Genomic DNA, 23,417 nt, shown 5'->3' on the forward strand with positions numbered 1-23,417 from the left:
GCACTGAAAATCCCAAGTTATGATTTAACTCTCTTAATGACTCTTGATTACACATTAAAGGTAATACCAGGTACATACTTAAAGGAAGAAATCCCAGTGTAGCAAGCAAATGTATTTATTTAGCATGGTTTAATTACTGTATATGTTACATAGTGACATTTATGTAGACATTTATGTAGGTATTCTATTATTTTTCACTAAAAAGACAATTATTCTGCTTAGTATAGCAAGAGATAGCAGTTTAAATATCAACTATCATAACTGAAACCATCGGTTATCTGGATTTCTTTTTTTTTTTTTTTCTTTTTTGCTGCATTAAGTTTTTAGAAAGAGGCAAATTACAAAAGGTATTGTGGATTTATTCTAAACAATAACTTTGGGGTTATTTACTTGGTTAGTATGAAATCAGTACCATCTCTTCTGTTTTCTGGGCATTTAGGCCACACAATCAGAATTGATTTCTGAGTGGTAGCCTGGAGACTCTGCAGTAATCTTACTTATCAAAAAAAGATTTAATTATGTCCTTATTGTACTTACTAAGGGATAAAAGTAAGGGAATATACTTCACAAAGAATTTCTCAAGAAAAGTTCTGATAACCTCGGTTACTTAGATTGACACACCTCAATAATTCAGATAACCCATTTCTCAACAGACTATAGGATAGGGATTTATGGTATAACAGCAGTTTACGTTTAGGTGTGCGCGTGTGTACGTGCATATATATATATATATACACATTATATTTTTATATATATACATATATTTCCAATATCTCCAAGTTCATTATACAGTCAGAAGACATTTTCATTTAAAGTTTTGAGTTGGGAGAATTATACACACATATTTAAATCACAAATCATGCTGAGTAAAATGAAAGAATCAAATAATGTCTACACAGAAGTATTAAACAGAGGGGACTGTGTTTATCTTTACAGATTCCAGGCTGTTTTGCAACAGATTTAAGGGCTGGATGGGTGGCTGGACTACGGAATCCAAAGGATCCCTGCCAACCCTGACATCCTGTGACCTATGGAATGATGACAGCTCATTGGTCAGACCTTGAGGCTTTTTGCTTTCCAGTGTCTGTTCTCAGTAAAAGGTTAAATGCTGAAAAACACATAAATGTAAAATGCCACCCAAAGGAAAAAATTACAGTGAGATAATAAAACATATCACATAGAATTTAAGTATGTTCAGTATGAAGGCAATGGTATAGAAAAAAAAGTTTCTTTTTATGTGAACTCACAATTTTTGCTTTATGAAAAACAAAAGGAAGCTTATCCTACAAAAATAATTTCATCTGCTATTAAAAAAACAAAAGTCCCAGTATAATCCCCCTCGCTATGGTTTTAAGAACAAATTGTACAAAGCTATTTGGGGAAAAAAAGATAAAGGAACACTGAATTTAAGTCTTACTGGTTTCTCAATCTGTTCTTTAGCAGAGTAGTTTGCATGTGACATCTCACATGATAATTGTTTCCAAACTCAGGAGAAACCACTAGTAATCTCTGATAAACTTGTCAGGGTACAAAGAACCATGTGTTAGGGTCATTCATCTGTAAAAATGGTGAAAATTATAATGTTAGATTTTTTTTCTCTTAAAATTAAAAAAAAAAATCCTCATATCATGAAACACTGTCTTTCCAATTGAAAGCTCTGTCAGGTCATCTTCCTTCTCAGCCTTTGCATCTCCACTCTGGCCCACCCTGCAAGGCTGACTCCTTGTCATCTTTATAAACCCAGCTCTTTCAGGATGTCTTCTCTGCCCAACATCCCTCACCAGCTTCTTCACATCTTCTCCAGATATTGTTAATTTCTCCTGAGGTATCATAGTTCCTACTGTGCGATTTTTTTACCCCTCAATTTGTGTGTGTGCATGTGCCATAAGTTAGACTGTGAGCTCCTTTAAGAATACAGCCTATATTTAACATTATTCATGTCTGTTTCCCTAGAACTTAGCACATGCTTCACATACACTGGGTGTTCAGTCAACGTTTCTAATATAAGCAAATATGAGTATGGAAACATTATGATAATTAGAGCAGTGAGTGAGACATAGTCTTCCATCGGAGACAAACACATGAGAAAATAATTCTTTAGGCTGATGTGAACTTCCTCCTCTCCATAATGGTATAATGGTGTAAAGGTGCAGGCCTTCTAACAACACTTTAAAGAAGTGGGGGACTAGGCAGAGGATATTGACTATCTTGGTTCATAAGTAGGTACACCTGAGAGAACCAAGCCAGGGAAACATGAGCTCTGTATGTGCAATACACTTTTTTTTTTGAGGCGGAGTCTCGCTCTGTCGCCCAGGCTGGATGCCAGTGGCGCAATCTCGGCTCACTGCAATCTCCACCTCCCAGGTTCATGCCATTCTCCTGCCTCAGCCTCCAGAGTAGCTGGGACTACAGGCGCCTGCCACCACGCCCAGCTAATTTTTTGGATTTTTAGGAGAGACAGGGTTTCACCGTGTTAGCCAGGATGGTCTCGATCTCCTGACCTCGTGATCCACCCGCCTCGGCCTCCCAAAGTGCTGGGATTACAGGTGGAAGCTACCACGCCTGGCCATAAAACACTTTATTAAACATAGAGGAAAATAACTGACATGCAAGGATTTCTACCCAATCATCATTTGCCTTGAAGGACTTTTCACCCTTACCATGACAGCCTCCAGTGTGTGTGTGTGTGTGTAAGTTGGGGTGGGAGAGAGTAGGGGGAAGGTGGCTGTGCCCAAGTGTCAGAGAGAGGCATATTGGCCTCTAGAGTGGCATCCTGAATGCATTTTCCTACAGACTGATGTCAAGTGGGTCGCCTCAAAGGTTCATCTCATTCATTCACTCCCTTCAAGGCAATGACCCATCTACCCTATATTCCATTTTAGAGATGCTCTGTGCTATCCACACACTCCATTTCTTTTATACTCCCCACCTCCAAGGGGTATGCATAAACATTCTGTCCATTTTACTCAACAAACATGTTTCTTCTCTACTGTGCTGGCTTCAGTCCTCCTGACATTTCCACACTCTAGCAACAGCTCCCTCTTTGTACCACCGGAAAAGCCTCCTACCTGGCCCTCCTGCCACATTATGTCATCCATGTGTTGCAAGAAGCCTCTTCCTTAAGTCAATTTAAAAAAAAAAAATCACAAATACCTGCTTCAAATCTTTTCCCTTTCCTTTCATTCCTTACTTCTTTTTTCTTTCTTTTTTGGAGGGGGAATTATTGTTAATTGATAATATTTAATATTTAAACCACTTAGATTCACATACAACTTCATAAATTGGCTCCAACTAATTTTTTTCCAGCTTCATATCCTGGTACTCAAAGTCATGGACATTTTTTTACTGCATAAAATGTCTCATCTTTCTCTAGAAATAACAGCCCTTGCCATAAATTCCTGCTTTTGTAACATGAAATGGCTTTCCTTTGGAGTGAGGCCACTTTTCACCTGAAAGATGCTCATCCTTCAACATCCAGCTTGTCTCCTCCTTAGGAAAACATCCTCTGTTCTGTTGGTGATACTGAAGACAGTTAAGTACCCTGAAAATGTCTTTGTAAAAGGTTTTGCCTTTAGTATTGGGATTACCCATTCACCTGTCTATCGCTTTCCAGAAATGTGAGCTCCTCAAGGGCAGGCTCCAAGTCTGACTTTCCTACTATGCACATACAATGGTACTTGCCACGCAAGAAACGAATCCTTACTGTTTGGGGAAAAAAATAAAAGTACAAAGAATACAACAAAGAATATGAACAAAACGAATGATAATATGCTGTTTAGAAAGTGTTGAAAAACCAGGCACGGTGGCTCACACCTTGGGAGGCCCAAGTGTGGTGGACTGCTTGAGCCCAGGAGTTGGAGGCCAGCCCGGGCAACATAGTGAGACCCCGTCTCTATTAAAAAAAAAAAAAAAATACAACAATTAACCCGGCATGGTAGACTGTGCCTGTAGTTCCAGCTTTTCAGGAGGCTGAGAGAGGAGGACTGCTTGAGCCCACGAGGTAGAGGCTACAGTGAGCTGTGATCATGCCACTGCACGCCAGCCTGGGTGACAGGATAAGACCCTGTCTCAAAAAAAAAAAAAAAAAAAAAAAGTGTTGAAGTCATTTCTTTCATATCATGTGTTAAATAGGCTCCGAAGGGCTGGCCTTGAAACCTGACAGCTTTGAGCCTTTGCGTTTCCATGGGAGTAGGCATTCTAGGTTCCAAACAGCGCACTTACAAATGGACTTTGGAACACAACGTGCTACCTCAAGGCTCCACACCTGGCCACACGGCAGGCACTGAGGCTGGGAGGCAACCCCCAGACAGATGAGTGTCCGCACCTCTCTGAGAGGTGAATGAGCCCGAGGGGTCCCGACCTACGGAGTGGTGAGGAGCAGCGGCGCCAAAGACGCAGGCCCGCCCCTGCCCGCCAGTGAGCCGCCCATGCCCTCTGCCCGCCTGGCCCGCCCGGGCCCTCGCCATGCTGATCACCGTGTACTGCGTGCGGAGGGACCTCTCCGAGGTCACCTTCTCCCTCCAGGTCAGCCCCGACTTTGAGCTCCGAAACTTCAAGGTCCTCTGCGAGGCGGAGTCCAGAGTCCCCGCCGAAGAGATCCAGATCATCTACATGGAGCGACTCCTCATCGAGGACCACTGTTCCCTGGGCTCCTACGGCCTCAAAGATGGCGATGTCGTGGTTTTACTGCAGAAGGACAATGTGGGACCCCGGGCTCCAGGGCGTGCCCCGAACCAGCCTCGTATTGACTTCAGCGGCATTGCGGTGCCCGGGACGTCCAGCTCCCGCCCTCAGCACCCAGGGCAGCAGCAGCAGTGCACACCCGCTGCCCAGCGGTCACACGGCCTGGCCTCCGGAGAGACGGTGGTCGGCCCGCAAGGTCTGGGCAGCCCCGGCCTGATCCGCAGCATGCTGCTCTCCAACCCGCACGATCTGTCGCTGCTCAAGGAACGCAACCCCCCCTTGGCGGAAGCCCTGCTCAGCGGAAGCCTTGAGACCTTTTCTCAGGTGCTGATGGCGCAGCAAAGGGAAAAGGCCTTGAGAGAGCAAGAGAAGCTTCGTCTCTACATGGCCGACCCACTGGACTGGGAAGCTCAGGCCAAAATAGAAGAGGAAATCCGGCAGCAGAACATTGAAGAAAACATGAATATAGCGATAGAAGAGGCCCCCGAGAGTTTCGGACAAGTGACGATGCTCTACATTAACTGCAAAGTGAATGGGCATCCTTTGAAGGCTTTTGTTGACTCTGGCGCCCAGATGACCATTATGAGCCAGGCTTGTGCCGAGCGATGTAACATCATGAGGCTGGTGGACCGACGGTGGGCTGGGGTTGCTAAAGGAGTGGGCACACAGAGAATTATTGGCCGAGTTCATCTAGCTCAGATTCAAATTGAAGGTGATTTCTTACAGTGCTCTTTCTCCATACTTGAAGATCAACCCATGGATATGCTTCTAGGCCTAGATATGCTCCGGAGACATCAATGTTCCATCGATTTGAAGAAAAATGTGCTGGTCATCGGCACCACTGGCACGCAGACTTACTTTCTTCCTGAGGGAGAGTTGCCCTTATGCTCTAGGATGGTAAGTGGGAAAGATGAGTCTTCGGACAAGGAAATTACACATTCTGTCATGGATTCAGGACGAAAAGAGCATTAAAGCACGTTATAAATATGTCACCACCTTGAGGGAGGCTCAGGTCCCCGGAAATTATACAGTAAGAGCTCACTGGCAATGTAATCATTAAAAAACATCAGTAACAACTAAACCTGGCCTTGGGACTACGTTCTCAGATGGGTAACTACCTCAGTCCTGATTCCTTGGTCTTGGTCCCTCTTCCATTTCCCTTGTCCAGAGATCACTGAAAGACATCCTGGGAAGGCTCTGGAGGCTCCAGCTGATTTCCAGATAATCCATGAAAAAGAAAACCAGCTTATTCCTTTAGAGACACTATCCTATCAGATTACAGGTGGCTTATTCAAATCATTACTATTTTGCAGAATTCCCTGGAAAAATGCTATGGCTGCAGACCTTACAAGGCATCCACATAAAACTATTTCATATCGGCACTAACAATTCTTTATATTGAGAGAAATAAGCCCATTTTCACAGGTTTTGTTTTCTTTGGGAAAGGTATTAGAAATGGTGGGTCAATTACACTGTGATGTTAACTAATACATATGTCTGTTTGGGGCAGCATAAAGACCAATTTCCTCATATTTACAACTTCCCTTCCCCTGGATGCTCTGCAGTCACCCTGCAATCCACAGCTAAAGACTATTTTTGCCATATTTGAGAAAGTGGATTTGTCTCCAAGGATGCTACATTAATTTTCTATTTACCCTGCATTCAAAGAAACTCTCACTGTAAAACAAAGGCAATAAATTAGATTTTTTTTTTTTAAAAAAGAAATTATGGTACTTCTTGGGAGTCAAGTTGTACAGTGGTGGGAGTGAGAGGTAGGGACAGGCAGTGGTGCAGGTTCTCTAATACTCATTGCAACTAGATCATCTCTCTCTCTTTTAAAGTAAAAATCTGCTTTATACAATCTGCTACATCAATATTGTTTGAACAAATGTGTTCACTGTTAAAATAACATTTGAAAACTTGTGAATGAGAAGATCTCTAAGGCCTCATTCAGAATTACCATTCTGACAATGCTAGTCTTTATTACAACTGACAGTAGGAAATGGAAAACCCTAGACTTACAACCTATGGCTAAAGTACCTGAGAGAAAAGTTTCAGCTTCCTGAGGCCATCAGATGCAGGGGAAATGTTTCAGGACAATAATTTATCAAGACTGGTAGCACAACAGTGGATTCAAAATCAAGAAGTATATGCTTTGATTACACTTAATTACTTAGACAAATTAGTTCACCTACTTTACAACTGAGATTCCTCACCTATGAATTTTTTTTTCCTGGGTGGGGGTCACTTTTCAAGCACTAAAACCTCATTATGATCTAGGATATCCTTTAAGTTATTCTATTTTCCCAACAAGATGTAAAGCCACACAAAACATTCCCAAAGGATACAGAAAAAAATAACTCTCCCTTATAATACCCATATACTTCTTTTTGTTTTGCTTCTTGGTAATACTAATCACCCTTTCTAAAGAGAGTCACCTCTTCCCTTCCAGCCAACATCAGTTCACCTCCCATTTTTCTTCTCTATAGGTGTTCCCATGCTTACATTTCCCAATCTGGTCTACATTTGCACAAAGTTTTACACCCAGTAGAACTACTAAAAATGATCAAATGGACAGATTTCTTTCTTACTTTTGTTTGTAATTAAGCACTCAAGACAAGTGTAATTAACAAAGACATTCAGAGTAAAGTCAGGGATAAGCAAAATGCTTATGAATAAATGTAAATTGACCTGATAAATTCATGGATTCTCTCACAGAGAAAAATATGCAAAATCCTCAGCATCTTCTTCTGAACTCAATTTTAAGGTTCATTTAGGCAAAATAAGTCTTATTTGCATATATCACACGGGACTCCTCAGGGTGTCTGACCCATTAAAGTTAGCCACAGAATCTTTAAGATAAAAGACAGTTTACATGATACCAAATCTGACCATACCCACCTTACCTTCTTAGAGGAACACCCCTTCTGAGGTAGCTATAATGTTTTGAGACAAATCTCACGTATAATTATTTGCTTCTTATTTTGAGCTGAAATCTATTGTCCCATAACTTCCAAGAAGTCAGTCTTCATTCTTCCTTCTGCCAAGACCACATTTAATTTATCTGGCACGAGATAAGCTTTTTAATATATGAAATGAGTATCAGCCCACATATTCATTTTTAGGATTCAGTAGGTTTTCACCAGATTCTTTAACTGTTTCTCATAGGACAAATTTGGATTCTCCTAAAAATTTCATGTTTCTTTGGCCATATTCCAAATCCCAAAAATATGATTTGAGTGAATGAAAGAATAAATTAGGAAGATCTATACTGAACTGAAAAGCAATGACCTCAAAGAAAAATCATTAAACAAAATGAATTAATTAAGCAATGCCCTTATTGATTAACTTTTAAAAATCATTGTCTTTCAAATAGAAAAGTATTTGAAACATTAATTTCATTGAAGTCTTGATGTAATTCTGTGTATGCTTAAAAAGGTCCTAATCAATTAAATTTTAAATGGATTAGTTTTGGTAAAAGGCTACATCGTTTGCTTGTCTTCTACGTAAATCAGGCACCATGCAAGGTACTTTGCATATTAGTGCCCTTAATCCTCAGGATAAACTTAAAAATAATCATTTTTTTTTTTTTTTTGAGATGGAGTCTCGCTCTGTCACCCAGGTTGGAGTGCAGTGACCCAGGGTCTCTGCTCACTGCAAGCTCCGCCTCCTGGGTTCACGCCATTCTCCTGCCTCAGCCTCCAGAGTAACTGGAACTACAGGTGCCCGCCACAACGCTCAGCTAATTTTTTGTATTTTTAGTAGAGACAGGGTTTCACCATGTTAGCCAGGATGGTCTCTACCTCCTGATCTCATGATCCACCCGCCTCGGCCTCCCAAAGTGCTGGGATTTGGTGCAGGTGTGAGCCACCGCACCAGGCCAAAAATAATTATTTTTAGGCCCATTTTGCAGATGGAAAATTTGAAGCTCAGAATTATTAGAAACATTCAAATATTCAAAGCTCAGTGATTTAAAAATTTTTTTGACAACAAACTACATTTTACATTGTGACCCAATTTTACACACTACACACACACAAACACATATATGTATATGTGTTTATCTATATATCTGTGTATCTCTATCTCTATATAACTGAAACAAAAAGGATTCTTGAAATAATAGGATACGTTTCATCATTTCCTAGTCTTACTTCTTTTTAAAGTTATATTTCATGTATCCCACCAAGATATGCTGATACGCAATTTACAAAACATGGACTGACTCACCAGATTGTCCTATTCAAAGCTTTTTGATTTCAAATGCCAAGTTCCTTTGTAACTTCTTTATCTGACATAGTTTAACGCTAGGTCAAAAGCTGCAAAATTCTTATAAAATTTTATTTTGTGGAAACTACCAAAATTATGCCAGTAGAAATGACAACAGAGTAGGCAGAACTCAGAATATACACAACAATTATTTATTGAATGCACATAAAATAAGCTCCCAGACAGATTTTTATACATATAGAAATGAGTAGGTTATAGTTTCAGATCTCAAGGTGATTATTGCCTTGTAGGGGTAGAAGACAGACTTGTAACCAACTAAGAATAAAAAGAATGGACATGAAATTAATAATATGTTGCTACAAAAGAATAAATTTTGTAATGGGGGTTATTTTTAAAATAAGAAGCAAGCCAGTAAATGCACTTTTAATGTGTCTAAAATGTTCATCACTGATGCTGCAACAAAAATCCTCCTCTTAAATTTCAGGTTACTAATACACAACTGATAAATATCTACTTTTGGAAATTTACTACCTGGAAATGGATGAACAAATCTTCATTTTCTGTTTTATTTTCCCTATTAAAAATGAGGATAAAGCAGACCACATGATGAAACAGACCTTTCCTGTCTCAAGCCATTTAAAAAATCCTTGGCTTCACCTAATGCTCACTTAAATAACCATCTTACCTAAAAGAAAATCACTAGTGTGATAGACATGTATTTCAAGATTGCCAGCAACAGGTTCTGCTGCAGTTAAATCAGAAGATGGATGTTGTTTTAGATAAGCAGAACATATAATCTTAACCTCTTTCTTAAAATATTGGGTCATAAAAATTTTCTTGTTTCTAGGGGGAAATTTGTTCTGCAAAAAGAAAAGGATAAATGGATGTTTGCATGTATAAATTCATCTTCACTGCAGGTATTAACTGTTGTAATTTTAGTTAAGAGAACATTGTGCTTCTTTCAGAATGCCAGTTATAAAAGGGCCATTTTCTGACATCCAACATTCCATAAATAAGCACTTAAGTGATGAGAGTGATCTGGGATTCTCACTAGGAAATTGTATGCAATTATATTAATCAGTGCCAACATTCCTAGTCATTCTTTGGGTTTGCAAAAGCCTGGAAAACAAAGAAGAGGAGCAAACGTAAAGATGGGTAGAGAAAGAAGGAAAACAAACAAAACAAAACAATGTAAGTCTGGGTTGATTTTAACTGATTCTGTCTTAGTTAGAAGTGTACTGATTTATATGGTGGGAACTAGGCTATGATTATAGACTAGCTACCATTCCACAATACTTTTTTATCATTAGTAAGTTATCTAAAAATGAAAATATTTTCAAGGTAAAGCCACAGTCAAACTTGCTTTTGAACCCCAGCTTCTTTCCACACCTAGGTCCATCTGTTAGAATCTTCAAATTTCTAAGGATCTGTTATCGGAAAAAAATGGAGCTTGCAGTCTTGCTGTGTCTTCTGTGCCTTCCTCAGAGGGCCCAGTTAACAGGCTGTTGAGATAGGTGCACCTGGAGTGGCTTTGTCTCTTATTACAGCAATGAATGTTTTCTGATTGCTTTTTCTTATTGAGATTTTCATAAATCCAGTTTTTCTATATTTCAAATAAGTAAGGCTCATTGTTAGAGCATCACTATACAAATTACCAGATAATTTCCTCTTATGTTAAAGTCCCTAGGAGGCAATGTGGGCTATGTTTCATGTAGGGGTATTTTTTATGGGTATATTTTTCTACCGTTAATCGATGTATTGATGCCTTGTCCAAATAAAGCAGACAATGAACAAATAAGCATATTCCAGGTAAGCAACTACTTAAATCCATTAAATTCTTACCCTACACCATCAATCACCATTTTGAAACCTTACTTTATCAGGGCTTTAGTATAAGGATCCCTTAAGATGCAGAGGAAAATTAATTTAAAATTACATTAATTCACATATTCTGCCTTTCAAACTCCTGTCATGTCTAAGGATTCAATTAGTCTATCAGTCAAAAGGTATTAGTGTTTTGCATTCTTACATGTCACTAAAAATTTAACGTATTTTTTCAAAAGTCTTGTCATTGACCAATATCATGCAGAGAGATGAAGAAATTTAAATTATACCATTAACCTTTAAAGAACTTAAAAGTTCAGTTAGAGGAACTAGAAAAAATGCAGAGTAAAATCTTTAAAAATAATGTTTAACTCAGTACTGAATCACAAAATATAGAATACGGAGTGGAGGGAAATGGTTCCTGCTCTCCATTTGAGACATTAACTACAACAAGGCAGGATCTATTCACCAGAATCTTATTGACCACCTGCTGTATGTCAGGACCATTTTAGGTGATGGATTTCTTCACACAGCCACCAACTTCTGGTGCTAAACTGGTGTTGAGAGCTGCAGCTCCCAGGCATATCTGAGGATCTATCACCGCCTCAAAGATAAGTCTTCCAGAGTCCCTTTCTGATGACTCAGCTTATCAACCTAGAGTAAGCACATGGCCGATTCTTAGGCTAAACTTCAAGGTGAAGCTTGTGGTCTGTTTCTGCCTTGGCCCACAGTGGCACTGCATTCAACTCGCTACTATTAGGGGCTTAATCCTTGCTACAATCCTTCCTACAATTTGACAATTGTATTAGTTCACATTGTGTGGCTATAAAGGAATACCTGTGGCTGGGTAATTTTTAAAGTAAAGAAATTTATTTGACTCATGGTTCTGCATACTGTACAAAAAGCATGACACCAGCATCTGCTTCTGGTGAGGGCCTCGGGAAGCTTTCACTCATGGTGAAAGACAAAGAGGCAGCAGGCATGTCATATGGTGAAAGAGGGAGCAAGAGAGCTATGGGGGAGGTCACAGGTTCTTTTTAACAAGCAGATCTTGCATAGGGGACTCAGTACCGCGGGGAGCACACCGAGCCATTCACAAGGCATCTGCGCCCACGACCCAAACACCTCCCACTAGGCCCTATCTCCAACATTGTGAATCACATTTCAACATGAGATTTGGAGAGGAAAAATATCTAAACCGTATCAGCAATTGTAAACAAATACTTCTCTCATAAAGTTAATGAAAAGGATTTGCGGCTTACACAATAGGGGAACAACTAGCAAAACAGTCACAGGGAATTGACTACCAACAGTGAGTCAATTGGATGAAGCATTTGTCACATACTTTAATTCCAGGGAATAATAGAACAGCAATTATCAAAGACAATGAGATACCAACCAGACAGCTGTTATAGAAATGCTTGGGCATTTATAAAACTGAGAATGGAACCTAAATTACTGCCAAAAATCCAGTAAGTGCAAAGATTTTCTGAAGTAGTCATAATCTTATTAATAATTGTATCTTTAGTCTAATGATCGTAAGTTTAGTGCTAGTATCTTTAGTGCTAGTAACATAAAGCAATACGGTTGCCTTAGTGCTTTATGTGAAGGACAGTATCTGCTTAATAAATATAGACAACATAAATGAATAAATAGACAAAGTCTCACATGTTATTAATAAGCCAATGTAGAAAAAAAGTAGCATTTTGTAACCTTGACTTAGCTATATAAAAAAAGGTAAAAGTAAATCATATATAGACAGTAAGAATATTTTAAATATTTAGAATATTTTTAAAAACTTCAAAATATTTAAAAATATTTAGAAAAATATTTTAAATAATTGGAATAAATATGCTATAGGTTGACCATTTAATCAATATTTGCATATATAAATGTAAATGTAAGGTATCTACAAATAAACCATTAAAGTGCTTTAAATCTGGCAACGTTGCCAGTAGTTCCACTCTAAGGGCGATCAATACACCTAGTGTCTGCAGTGCCATCTCATCCCAGTTTGCCTGGGACTGTCCTGGTTTTAAAACTAATATTCTTGGTTGGGTGTGGTGGCTCACCCCTGTAATCCCAGCACTTTGGGAGGCAAAGGCGGGAGGATCACGAGGTCAGGAGATGGAGACCATCCTGGCTAACATGGTGAAACTCCATCTCTACTAAAAATACAAAAAATTAGCCTGGCGTGGTGGCGGGTGCCTATAGTCCCAGCTACTTGGGAGACTGAGGCAGGAGAATGACGGGAACCTGGGGGGCGGAGCTTGCAGTGAGCGGAGATCGCCGCTGCACTCCAGCCTGGGCGACAGAGGGAGATTCTGTCTAAAAACAAACAAACAAACAAACAAGCAAACAAAAACCTGATATGCTTGTATCCCAGTATCCTTACATTCCTGTGGCAAACCAGAATGGCTGGTCACCATACTAGTGTTAGAAGCGGATTTTTAATTTTGTGCTCATGAGCATGCTGTGCACTTCTCAACAAGCTGAAAATAGGCCTGAATGATCAATGATCAGTATATGTCTAAATGTTGAAAGTAGAATGTCCTATTCTCTTTATATAGGAGATATTAATTTATTTAAACTCATTTATAAAATATTTCTGGACTAGAAAATTAAATATCTTAAAAATGATAAGAAACTCACATTAAAAATACTAAAATGATTTAATAAAATAATCCTATAAATTTTTTCAAGAAGATTCATACTACAGCTGAAATTGATCAAACTGCTTTAATTTTCAAGTCTCCTTAGAAGTGGTACATGTTTATGCAACAAAAAAAGTGAGTACAAACTGACATCAGAAAATGAGAGCATGGGATACTCAAAATAAATATTTAAGTTATCTATGAACTTGGGTTATGCTGGAAAAGCATAGATGAAACAATATTTTATCATTTTTATACTAATAGGTAAGGGTAGTGATAGAATGAATTTAAGTCTGAAAGTAAATCCTAGGTTTTGAGTTTTTTAAGAGAATATTTGGACAAAGGAATAGAAACTTCAGAAGAAGCACAAATACATAATGATGTTACTTCCACATTTATTTCAAGTTTTGATGGAGCTATTGAAAGTCAAGATGCAATGAACAGAATGTAAGGTAGGACTGCACAAAGGGGTGAGGTAAAAGATGAGCAGGTTTTTGATAAAGAGATGTGCTTATGAACAGGAGAGGAGGCCTAGAAAAAGGTTTGCTGAGTGTCTGATTGATGAGGGAAAGAAAAGGGCTAGTGATTCTATGATAGGAGCTGTAAGGAGTCCAGAAACTGGGGGGCAAGGAGAGGAAGATAATACCAGATTGTTATGTTGCCATGGAAGCAGAAGTCTGAGAAGGAACTAAGGAAAAGCAGATCTGCCACTAACATCCAGTGTGAAAAATAATGTGAAGGAAAGTAAAACGGCAAAGTGAGACCTTTACAATTGCCTGTGGAAGGTAAATAAAACAGGGGTATATCTGACAGAATTAAGGGAAAGGAGCACGAAGAAGTTGATGACATCAATAGGACACCAGACGCAGACACAAGCCATCTTTTGTTACCTGTTGAACCAACCAGTTCTTCAATTCACTCTTTAATAACTTTACTTCTGGTGTATCTCATCAAGAGTTCAGAATTAAATGATATTAAGAAAAATTGTATATGTAAGAGCCAGTGCTACAGGCCTCATTCTATCCGAAATGACAGCATAAAGTTAAAGCAACAGATGGGTAGTTAGAATAAAACAGAAACAATGATATTCTCTGTTCACACATTGCTAACTGCCATCACTTGGACTCCAAAACAATAATTGACAGAAAACAATTTCATTGATATTCCATAGCCATATGAGTGTATGTCCCCATATGGCAAGGCTTCCACTGTCAAAGCCTCACTGCATAATGACTCCGAAGTATCTGTTTTGAAAATGTCTTCATTAATACAGGAAATGGTGCTTGCTCTTTTTCAGTAAGTATTCAATAACAAATCTGCTTAAGTTGTATAAAAAATACAAAAATCTTCCCACACTATCTACTCTCAGTGATTCAGGTTAAATTATTATTATTTTTATTATACTTTAAGTTCTGAGATACACGTACAGAATGTGCAGGTTTGTTATACAGGTATACTCATGCCATGGTTGTTGGCAGCACCCATCAACCTGTCATCTACATTAGGTATTTATCCTAATGCTATCCCTTCCCTAGCCCTCCACCCCGACAGGCCCCAGTGTATGATGTTCCCCTCCCTGTGTCTACGTGTTCTCATTGTTCAACTTCCACATATGAGTGAGAACATGAGGTGTTTGGTTTTCTGTTCCTGTGATAGTTTGCTGAGAATGATAGTTTCCAGCTTCATCCATGTCCCTGCAAAGGACACGAGCTCATTTTTTTTTTTTTTTTTAATGGCTGCAGAGTATTCCATGGTGTATATCTGCCACATTTTCTTTGTCCAGTCTATCATTGATGGACATTTGGGTTGGTTCCAAGTCTTTGCTATTGTGAACAGTGCTGCAATAAACATATGTGTCTTTATAGTAGAATAATTTATAATTATTTGGGTATATACCCAGTAATGGGATGGCCGGGTCAAATGGTATTTCTGGTTCTAGATCCTTGAGGAATCGCCACACTGTCTTCCACAATGGTTGAACTAACTTACACTCCCACCAACAGTGTAAAAGCATTCCTATTTCTCCACATCCTCTCCAGCATCTGTTGTTTCCTGACTTTTTAATGATTGCCATTCTAACTGGCATGAGATGGAAACTCATTGTGGTTTTGATTTGCATTTCTCTAATGACCAGTGATGATGAGCTTTTTTTCATGTTTCTTGGCTGCATAAATAGCTTCTTTTGAGAAGCATCTGTTCATATCCTCTGTCCACTTTTTGATGGGGTTGTTTGCAGGTTAAATTATTTTTAAAAAAAAATAAGGAAAAACTCCAAAGTAAGACTACTGAGAATATACTTTTAAATTCTCTCTACTTTTGAAAACATTCTAAACATATTTTAGGTTGTGGCAATTGTGGAAGTTTCAAATTTCCACTACACTATAACTTTCCATGGTTTTATGAAGGTCTAAAGCCCTTGGCAGGCAACAAAATGGATGTATTAACATCTTACATCAAGTTCTGAAAATAAGTTCATGATTCAGCATCCTTTAGTTGAGCCACCATGGAGAATGGGGGAAGGTGACTGGTCATATTAAATGCATTACATTCATTCATAGTTGGCCAAATGATTATAGTACATAGCTAATGTAAATTTGTTGTATCTTTGATAGTGATTAAAAAGCCACTGACTATTTCAGTCTCCCAAAATACAAATGAATAATCTAGCACACTTTTGAGAGAAATATAGAGATTCCTGAATGCCATATTTAACATCTCATCAATGACAACCTTTATTTCTCTCATAGAAGCATTTTTCTATATTATATTTGACTGCATTTTATTAACTTTTTTAATACTCTAAAAAGCACAGGCATTCAAAACCTCTCAACTAGGAGACCATGTCTTCATCTTGAGGGTGACATCCTGACCTAGACAAATCCAGCCAGCTAAGTAGAAATGAAAATTCAATTCCAAATAGAAAACACTGAGAAATAATTTTTGCAACAGTACTTAAATGATTATAGAAGCAACTAGATAGAGCGAAACATTCAAGCCCCAGTTCAAATTCTGCCATTCATTTATTTTTCTACTCTCCTCTTTCTTGAATGAACAAAGCTACTTCTTTTAACTTGTTAGTGTTCTGTCTCCTAGTTCACCTCAAACATTCTATATCTTCTTAGTCTCTCTCCATACGAATGAAAATGTCTTAACAGAAACAAACCTAATTGAAAGATTACCAAAACCCTATGGAGAGCTAGAGCAGATGGCTCGTTTTAGTTTACAAATATTCTAAGTCACCTCTTTTTCCTGACAGACTAACCTTTGCTACTGATACAGGCCATTCCCAAAGCTATCTTGTTTTTAAGTCACAAGTACAAATTGAGAGTATGCTGAGACACACGTCCAGTTTGTGGTATGCCATTCATTTGCTCATTCAAAAAATAGACACTGAAAGTTACACAATGCATCAGGCACTGCTTCCAGAGTTAGAAAAATAGTGGTACACAAGAATGACACACTAGTCATCTTCTTGAAGCTTATTTCCAATGAAAGTTTCAAACAACATTTAAAATAATATAATGCATATAATTCACATAGCACTTGCCAAGTGAGTCATTTATTCTAAGTATGTTATATATTTTAATTTGCTTTACAACAAAAAACCTGTAAGAATTAAACAACATCTCAACTGTAAAGATTAAGACACTGAGGAACGCAGAGGTTGTGTCTTGTCAAGGTCACAGAGCTAGTCAGGGGCTGCATCCAGAACTCACGGAACTAGAACCTATGTGTTAAATCACTCTATCATATTATCTCTCATTAACAGCAAATAAATAACTATATCATTTCAGGGAGAGATATCTTCTATGAAAAAGGATAAAGCACTGTTAGGGAACATGGGGCAATGGAAGGGGGAGATAGTAGTTTAGACAACAGGGTCAGGGAAGGTTTCTATGAAGAACAGATATTTGAGGAAGAACCTGGATGATGAGAAAGGAGAACTTTTGAGAAAATCTGGGCAAAGCACATTTCAGAAAGAAAGAGCAAAGACCTAAAGCAGGAAGAAACTAAGAGCGTCCAAGGAAGAACAACAAAGACAATGGTCAGGGTGGCTGAAAGAGTAATCTAGAAGGGCTAGATTACATAAGACTTTGTAGTTCTAAATAAGGGGTTTGAATTTCATTCTAAGTGTTATGGCTTTTAGGGGTTTTTAAGCAAAGGAAAGACATTTGATTTTTTTTTTAAGCTTTTTTTTTTTTTTTTTTTCGGTCGTATTGTTAAAAATAGAAAGGCTAAGAACTAGGCTCCTGAGAGGCTCAATACCTTAGGCTCAGCAGAGGAAGAGGAGCCTACGAAGAAGCCCAAGAAAGATAAACCAATGAGGTAAGAGGAAAATAAAGAAAATCATGCCTAGAAGGCCAAATTAATAAAATGTTTCATGAAGAACAGGTGGGTCACCCTGTCAAATCTGTGGGAGTTTAGGATGAGGTCTGAGAATTGATGGATTTGGCAAGGAGGAAGTTGTTGATAACTTTGAAAAGAGTGACTCTGTGAGGATGGTAAAGAAAGAAAACCTGGTTAGAAGGGGGTTGAGGAGCCAATTGGATTGGAGGAGGTGGGAGAGCAACTAACAACTCTCAGGAGATAATTCTTTCAGGGAAGCAGAGAAACATCATAATAATAGAGGTAGGGGCCATGAGAGAACGTCTTTTACTATGAAGGTAGTTCAGTATGGTCATATGTTGACAGGACATATACGGGTAGTTCAGTATGGGTTATACATTATATGTCCAGTGGGAGGGAGAGTTTGAAAAAGCAAGAGAGAACAAAGAGTAATTCATACAGCACAGTTCTTGTCTATGAGGGAGGAACTGGGCTCTCGGCAGAAGCAGGAAGAGTTCATTACTTGTAAAAGGAAGGAAGACAGCACACATGGGTGTAAATGCAGGTAGACGGCAGGATTGATAGTGTGAAGACTAGACTCTTCTGCTCTATTTTCTCAGTGAAATAAGAATCAACGAAGTGAAGGGGAGTAGGGAGTGATAGAGTGATTCAGAAGTAAGGAGAAGGTACGAAACAAAAGAGTAAATTGAGTAGGTAAAGGTAATTGAATTTCAGGCCAGTCCTGAGGGCCCAACTTGAGATTCTACTCTAAAACATTTACATGAAAAGAGCTTTGCTGATAGAAGCAGCACCGGACCGGACTGGATAAGATAATTTTGGTTCTAACACCAGTTTTGTCACTTCCTGGACATACGCCCTTGGGCAAGGCACCAAACCTTTCCCGACCTCAGTTTGCTCATCAAGTAATGTGATAACCTGTGGGTCTGCTCCACTCGGAAACACCCAGAAACATGTGGGGCACTTTGGGATGTCCTGGCAAATATCAGCATTTAGTACTGCAGGTCCAGGGGTACTCAATGTCCTTTAATGTATGGAAGGGTTTTGCAAGACAAATAACTGTCCCTCCCCCATCTCCAGCAGCACATACTCCTGTTGAGAAACACAGGGGCAGAGGATCAATCCAGAGTCCTCCCAACTCCAAGACTGATTGTAATCTTAATTGTTCATGTCAGGGAAGCTAGCTCTTACACTGATGGATAAACCATACATCCATTTAACTCAACACTATCAATCCTCACTCTTGCCTCCTAGATTGATAACAGGCTGCTAGCCAGGCAAAATGAACAGAAGTTGAGTTTGCCCTTGTTATTTCCTCAGGCCTTAAAGGTACTAATGAGCAGCAAAACAGTCTATAGATTATAGCCAAGAAAAGAAACAGGCAGCACAAGGTGATACAGGAAAAAAAACAAAAATTGCCCTCCATTATGATGAAAACCATTGTCATTAACTATCATAGCAATTAAACATAAATGCTGTCAGTAATAACACTCAACAGCAGCAAAGAAAGTTTGGTACCTAGGTTTCACCAGCATGGAATTAGGTAATATCTCAATACCATAAAATGAGAAAAATTAATTTGAATTGTATTGACCATAAGGCCCCGAACTAAAAATTAGTTGATAAGAACAGGGCAATTATTAAAGGCAATATATCAAATTCCACTCAAATGATCAGTGGGATGCTGTAGGCACTGCTGCTGGTGACCTTTCTAGTTGACACCTTCATTAATGATGTGTAAGATGAAGCATGTAAACAGATATTCCAGAATGATTCCACTACGGGAGTCATACCAAGTGCAAGCTTCCAACATCGCAGGAATTACTTAAATATAAATGAATACAGAGGTCCCTGGGAAGTTTTAAAATTTAAAGTAGTTGATTGTATAGTGAGATAATACAGATGGGTAAAATCCTAGGTGAAAATCTCTAATAATAGCATGGTGATTCCTGAAAGAAAAAAAAAATCAGTGATTACACAGATCTCAAACAGTTTTTGCATTGACATTTATTGAATAAAATGCTGGTCAGATATTATAAACACTACTGTTTCATCCATAAAATGTAAACAAATACAGAAAAATATATACAATTAACCAATGGGCTTTTTTTGACTTAAAAAATAAAAAAAAATTATGGTACAATTTTTTAAATTGAGTTTAAATTCATATAACAGAAGATTAACCATTTAAAAGTGAACAATTCAGTGGCAGTTAACACATTCATAATGTTTTGCAACAACTATTTCCATCTAGTTCCAAAACATTTTCATCACTCCAAAGGGAAACCCTATACACCTTACGCAATTGCTCCACATTCCCCATTCTTCCTTGCCCCTGGCAACCATCAATCTGTGTTTTGTCTCTGTAGATTTAGGTACTCTGGGTATTTTATTTAAGTCGAGCCATGCAACACAAGACCTTCTGTGTTTGGCTGCTTTCAATTAACATAATGTTTTCCAGACTTATCCATATTGTAGCACGTATCAGTACTTTACTCCTTTTGATGGCTGAAGTTCAACATACATTTGAACTGCAATGTTAACTTTAAAGTATGACAGGGACAGTCATGCAAGTTCTGAGTGAAAACAATATGTAAAACCCAGTAGAAATCCAGCAAAACCTGAACTATCTTGATCAATAAAACTCTCTAAAAAACAAGAGCAGAAAAAAAGCTTATTTTCTTAATTTTACTATTGGGAAGCCTTTATGAAATGAAAGATGTTACTGTTAGCCTTTTCTTTACTTTTAAGTGACATTTAGATATTCACTAATGAGATTCAGTAAATATTTATTAATTATTGATGAGCTGGAGGGTGTGGGGTTCCCTGGCATGCTAGCTACCAGGAAAGGTGCTCAGTAAGTGTTTAATGAATTGCAATAAGAATAAAGAAGACTGTAGGGGTATTTTCTGGCGTATGTTTGCTTCTGCCCAATTGGGGCTAATGCTGTATGGTTAGCACGAGCAGAGGTAGTTGTTTCTGTTCTGGTGTTAATTTCATTGATTCTCAGAGTTATCACCAACCTATTTCTAAACTGATGCTCTCATCCACTCCAGGGCTTGTGGAACTGGTTGCTTTTGTATAAAATTTCCTGAGTAGGTTGTAGAAAAAAGAGGAGATTTTCCTTCTTCCTTTCAAAAATTTATATCTCCAGTGTAACTTCTTTCCCTTTCTGATGGTTCATTATCAGAAAGACTCTGTAGGATTTTTATTCTGTCTAGTACAGAATTTCTACATTTTTATTCTCTGTCAGAGACACAGTAAAGTAGTTTTTTAAGTAGAATATTGGTGGTAACAGTGACTTTTCATCCTGTAATTTTAAGCCAAAGTTTTCCAATTATTTAATTTATATGCTCATGATTTAATTGAACAAATACTTTCTTATCATGAAACTTGGAATGGTGAACTTCTCTGAAAAACCTCAGTCTATTGAACTGAAGTGGGTTAGTGATCTAACTTGATTTCCTAATGATACCTTTGAGGGGGGAAAAAAGGTCCTTTTTATATCACAAGAGTTTTTAGAAAGAATACTAAGAAAATAAGAGTCTTTTTACAATGTACAAATTTTTCTCCAAGGAGACATTATTTTGTTCTTTCTTGTGTTTTAGATAGTTGGGCAAAAGGCACTATGCAAAATAACTGAAATCTAACCCTTTGCTTGTGTGTATCTTTTCATAAATGTGTATTTTTAAAACTGCAGTTATATTACTTACTCAATTCAAGTAAGATGGCAATTAATTCCTGCAGAAATTAACAGTTTCACAAACAGCTTCTAGAATATATTTAGCTTCTTACTAAAATACTTCAGATTGGGTTACTGTTTCTATGAAAATGTGTTAATTAGCTATAATAACTATAAATTGCAGATAAACTATTTATATGCTTTAATGTAATTGCAGTCATATATAAAACCAAACTGCATTCACATAAAAATAAATTGGGAGGGGGCAAATCAACTATTTGGAACATGGTTTGTTACAGAGGGTTCAGAACAAGAAGCACATATATTCAACTGAACAGGATATTACAAACACATAATGCAGAGAAATCAAACCAGATACAGTGCTGAGACACAAAATAACACATGCTCTCTGTAAAATTTGATGAATCTATAAAATTGAATGGAACAATGCCTCCAAACTACTGAGTCTTCCAAATTGAAGGCCAGTCTTGGTTATGATGGTACTTTGCCACAGAAAAAGAGATGAGAGATTTATACTGTAGCAAGAGGCAGAACAGAGACATTTATGAAGGTAGAAGATTCATGACATACAGAAAGAGCAAAAGAGGCCAGCAAAGTTTAGGCATGCCATTTTTTCCCAAGACAAACTTGCTGGAAGCCCACAGCGTCCACCATTCCAGCACAACACCATGAGACACACAAATCAGTCTCCAGAGACTTTTATACCAAATACTGCAGCAACAAACACTGGCATAACTGGAATACATGTTTATTTCATAACTGGATTTTGACTACTGGGAAATGATTTCTGTAAAGGAATCAAAAAGGTCCATGTTGCTGGGAAATAAAGCTTTGGTAAAATGACAACTGCATATTTGCACAATATCCTTCATAGTTTGGTTGCTCAACGTTCTCATCCAGATACACCCTGCTGATCTTTACCAGTGATCATATATTAACTTCTTAATTCTGATCTATGTTGCTCAAAGAGTGATGAAATAGTCTATTTTCCTCCTTAAATATATGATAATTTAAAAGAAATAAGGCAACCTCAATAAGAAAATAGGCAAAATACTGGAACAAGCAACATAAACACACATGTGGGAAATGGGTAAGAAACGTGAAATAATGTTCAATCATATTAGAAATAAAAGTCATCACATGGGCGATGAGATACCATTTTTAGCATCATATCGACAAAGTCTTTGCAAAGTGCAATTCAAGTAGAAAGGGAGAAAACAAATGAAGACGGTGGGAAATAGATGGGAGAGGAGAAAGTAATGACAACAAATGTAGAAAATGCTTCCAAATTGTTTTACTTCAAAGGAAGAGAAATAAAGCATGAGCAGAAGGAGAATAGAAGGGTAAAGGGAAAACACTGGCTAGTTTTTAGATGAGAGATACTTAAGCAAGTTGAAATGCCAAAAAGAAGCCACTTGTAAAGGGAAACAGGCTAGAGATAGGGGAGATGGTAATGGTGCCAGGGTAATCAGCCTTGGAGAGGAGGAGATACAAACCACGCACAGGTGGAGGGAATCAGCCTCTGGCGGAGCACGTACCTTAACCTTTCCAAGCCTAATGTCTTACCTTTAAGAAAAACAATGCTGTTCACTTAGAACACATTATTCAAGTAGCATCTGGCATATAAAAGTTTATTTATTTTAATGTTAATGTTTTAAAACAAAATGTTCCTGGTTCCTACCAATGGCTTTTACATAAATATCGTGTATGTTCAAAAGTAAATTCCACGGCAGGGACAAGGTTATGCTGCTCCATTGTACTACAAAACACCAGTTCATGTCAAATAAAGTATTTATAAGGAATTAAGAGTTTGGCAAACAGTCAGCGAGTATTTATTGAAAGGAGCACAGATGTATTCCTTATTTGGAGTCACACGGATGTGAGTTTGCATTCTGGTCCTGTCAGTTTCTCACTCAGTCTTTTTCATTGTTGTATGTTTGATATTTAGAATAGTGGCTGGCTTAATAAATATTTGTTGA

The 23,417-nt window shown here is 38.1% G+C and overlaps 2 protein-coding genes across 3 annotated transcripts in view; one reads left to right on the forward strand and one right to left on the reverse strand.

The window, feature by feature from the left end:
• PDGFD (platelet derived growth factor D) overlaps window positions 1-23,417 on the reverse strand; it is a 263,094-nt gene that overhangs the window by 128,639 nt on the left and 111,038 nt on the right. The gene's annotated exons all lie outside the window — the stretch shown is intronic.
• DDI1 (DNA damage inducible 1 homolog 1) lies at window positions 4,232-6,392 on the forward strand. The gene has a single exon (XM_010354688.2). It carries the CDS (start codon window positions 4,465-4,467, stop codon window positions 5,653-5,655), a length of 1,191 nt encoding a protein of 396 aa, XP_010352990.1. The 5' UTR covers window positions 4,232-4,464; the 3' UTR covers window positions 5,656-6,392.

Source organism: Rhinopithecus roxellana, chromosome 15 (assembly GCF_007565055.1).
Source record: "Rhinopithecus roxellana isolate Shanxi Qingling chromosome 15, ASM756505v1, whole genome shotgun sequence".
Classification (NCBI taxonomy): domain Eukaryota; kingdom Metazoa; phylum Chordata; class Mammalia; order Primates; family Cercopithecidae; genus Rhinopithecus; species Rhinopithecus roxellana.

Coding starts and splice junctions, on each gene's coding strand:
- DDI1 (XM_010354688.2), top strand. CDS start 4,465: ATGCTGATCACCGTGTACTGCGTGCGGAGGGACCTCTCCGAGGTCACC.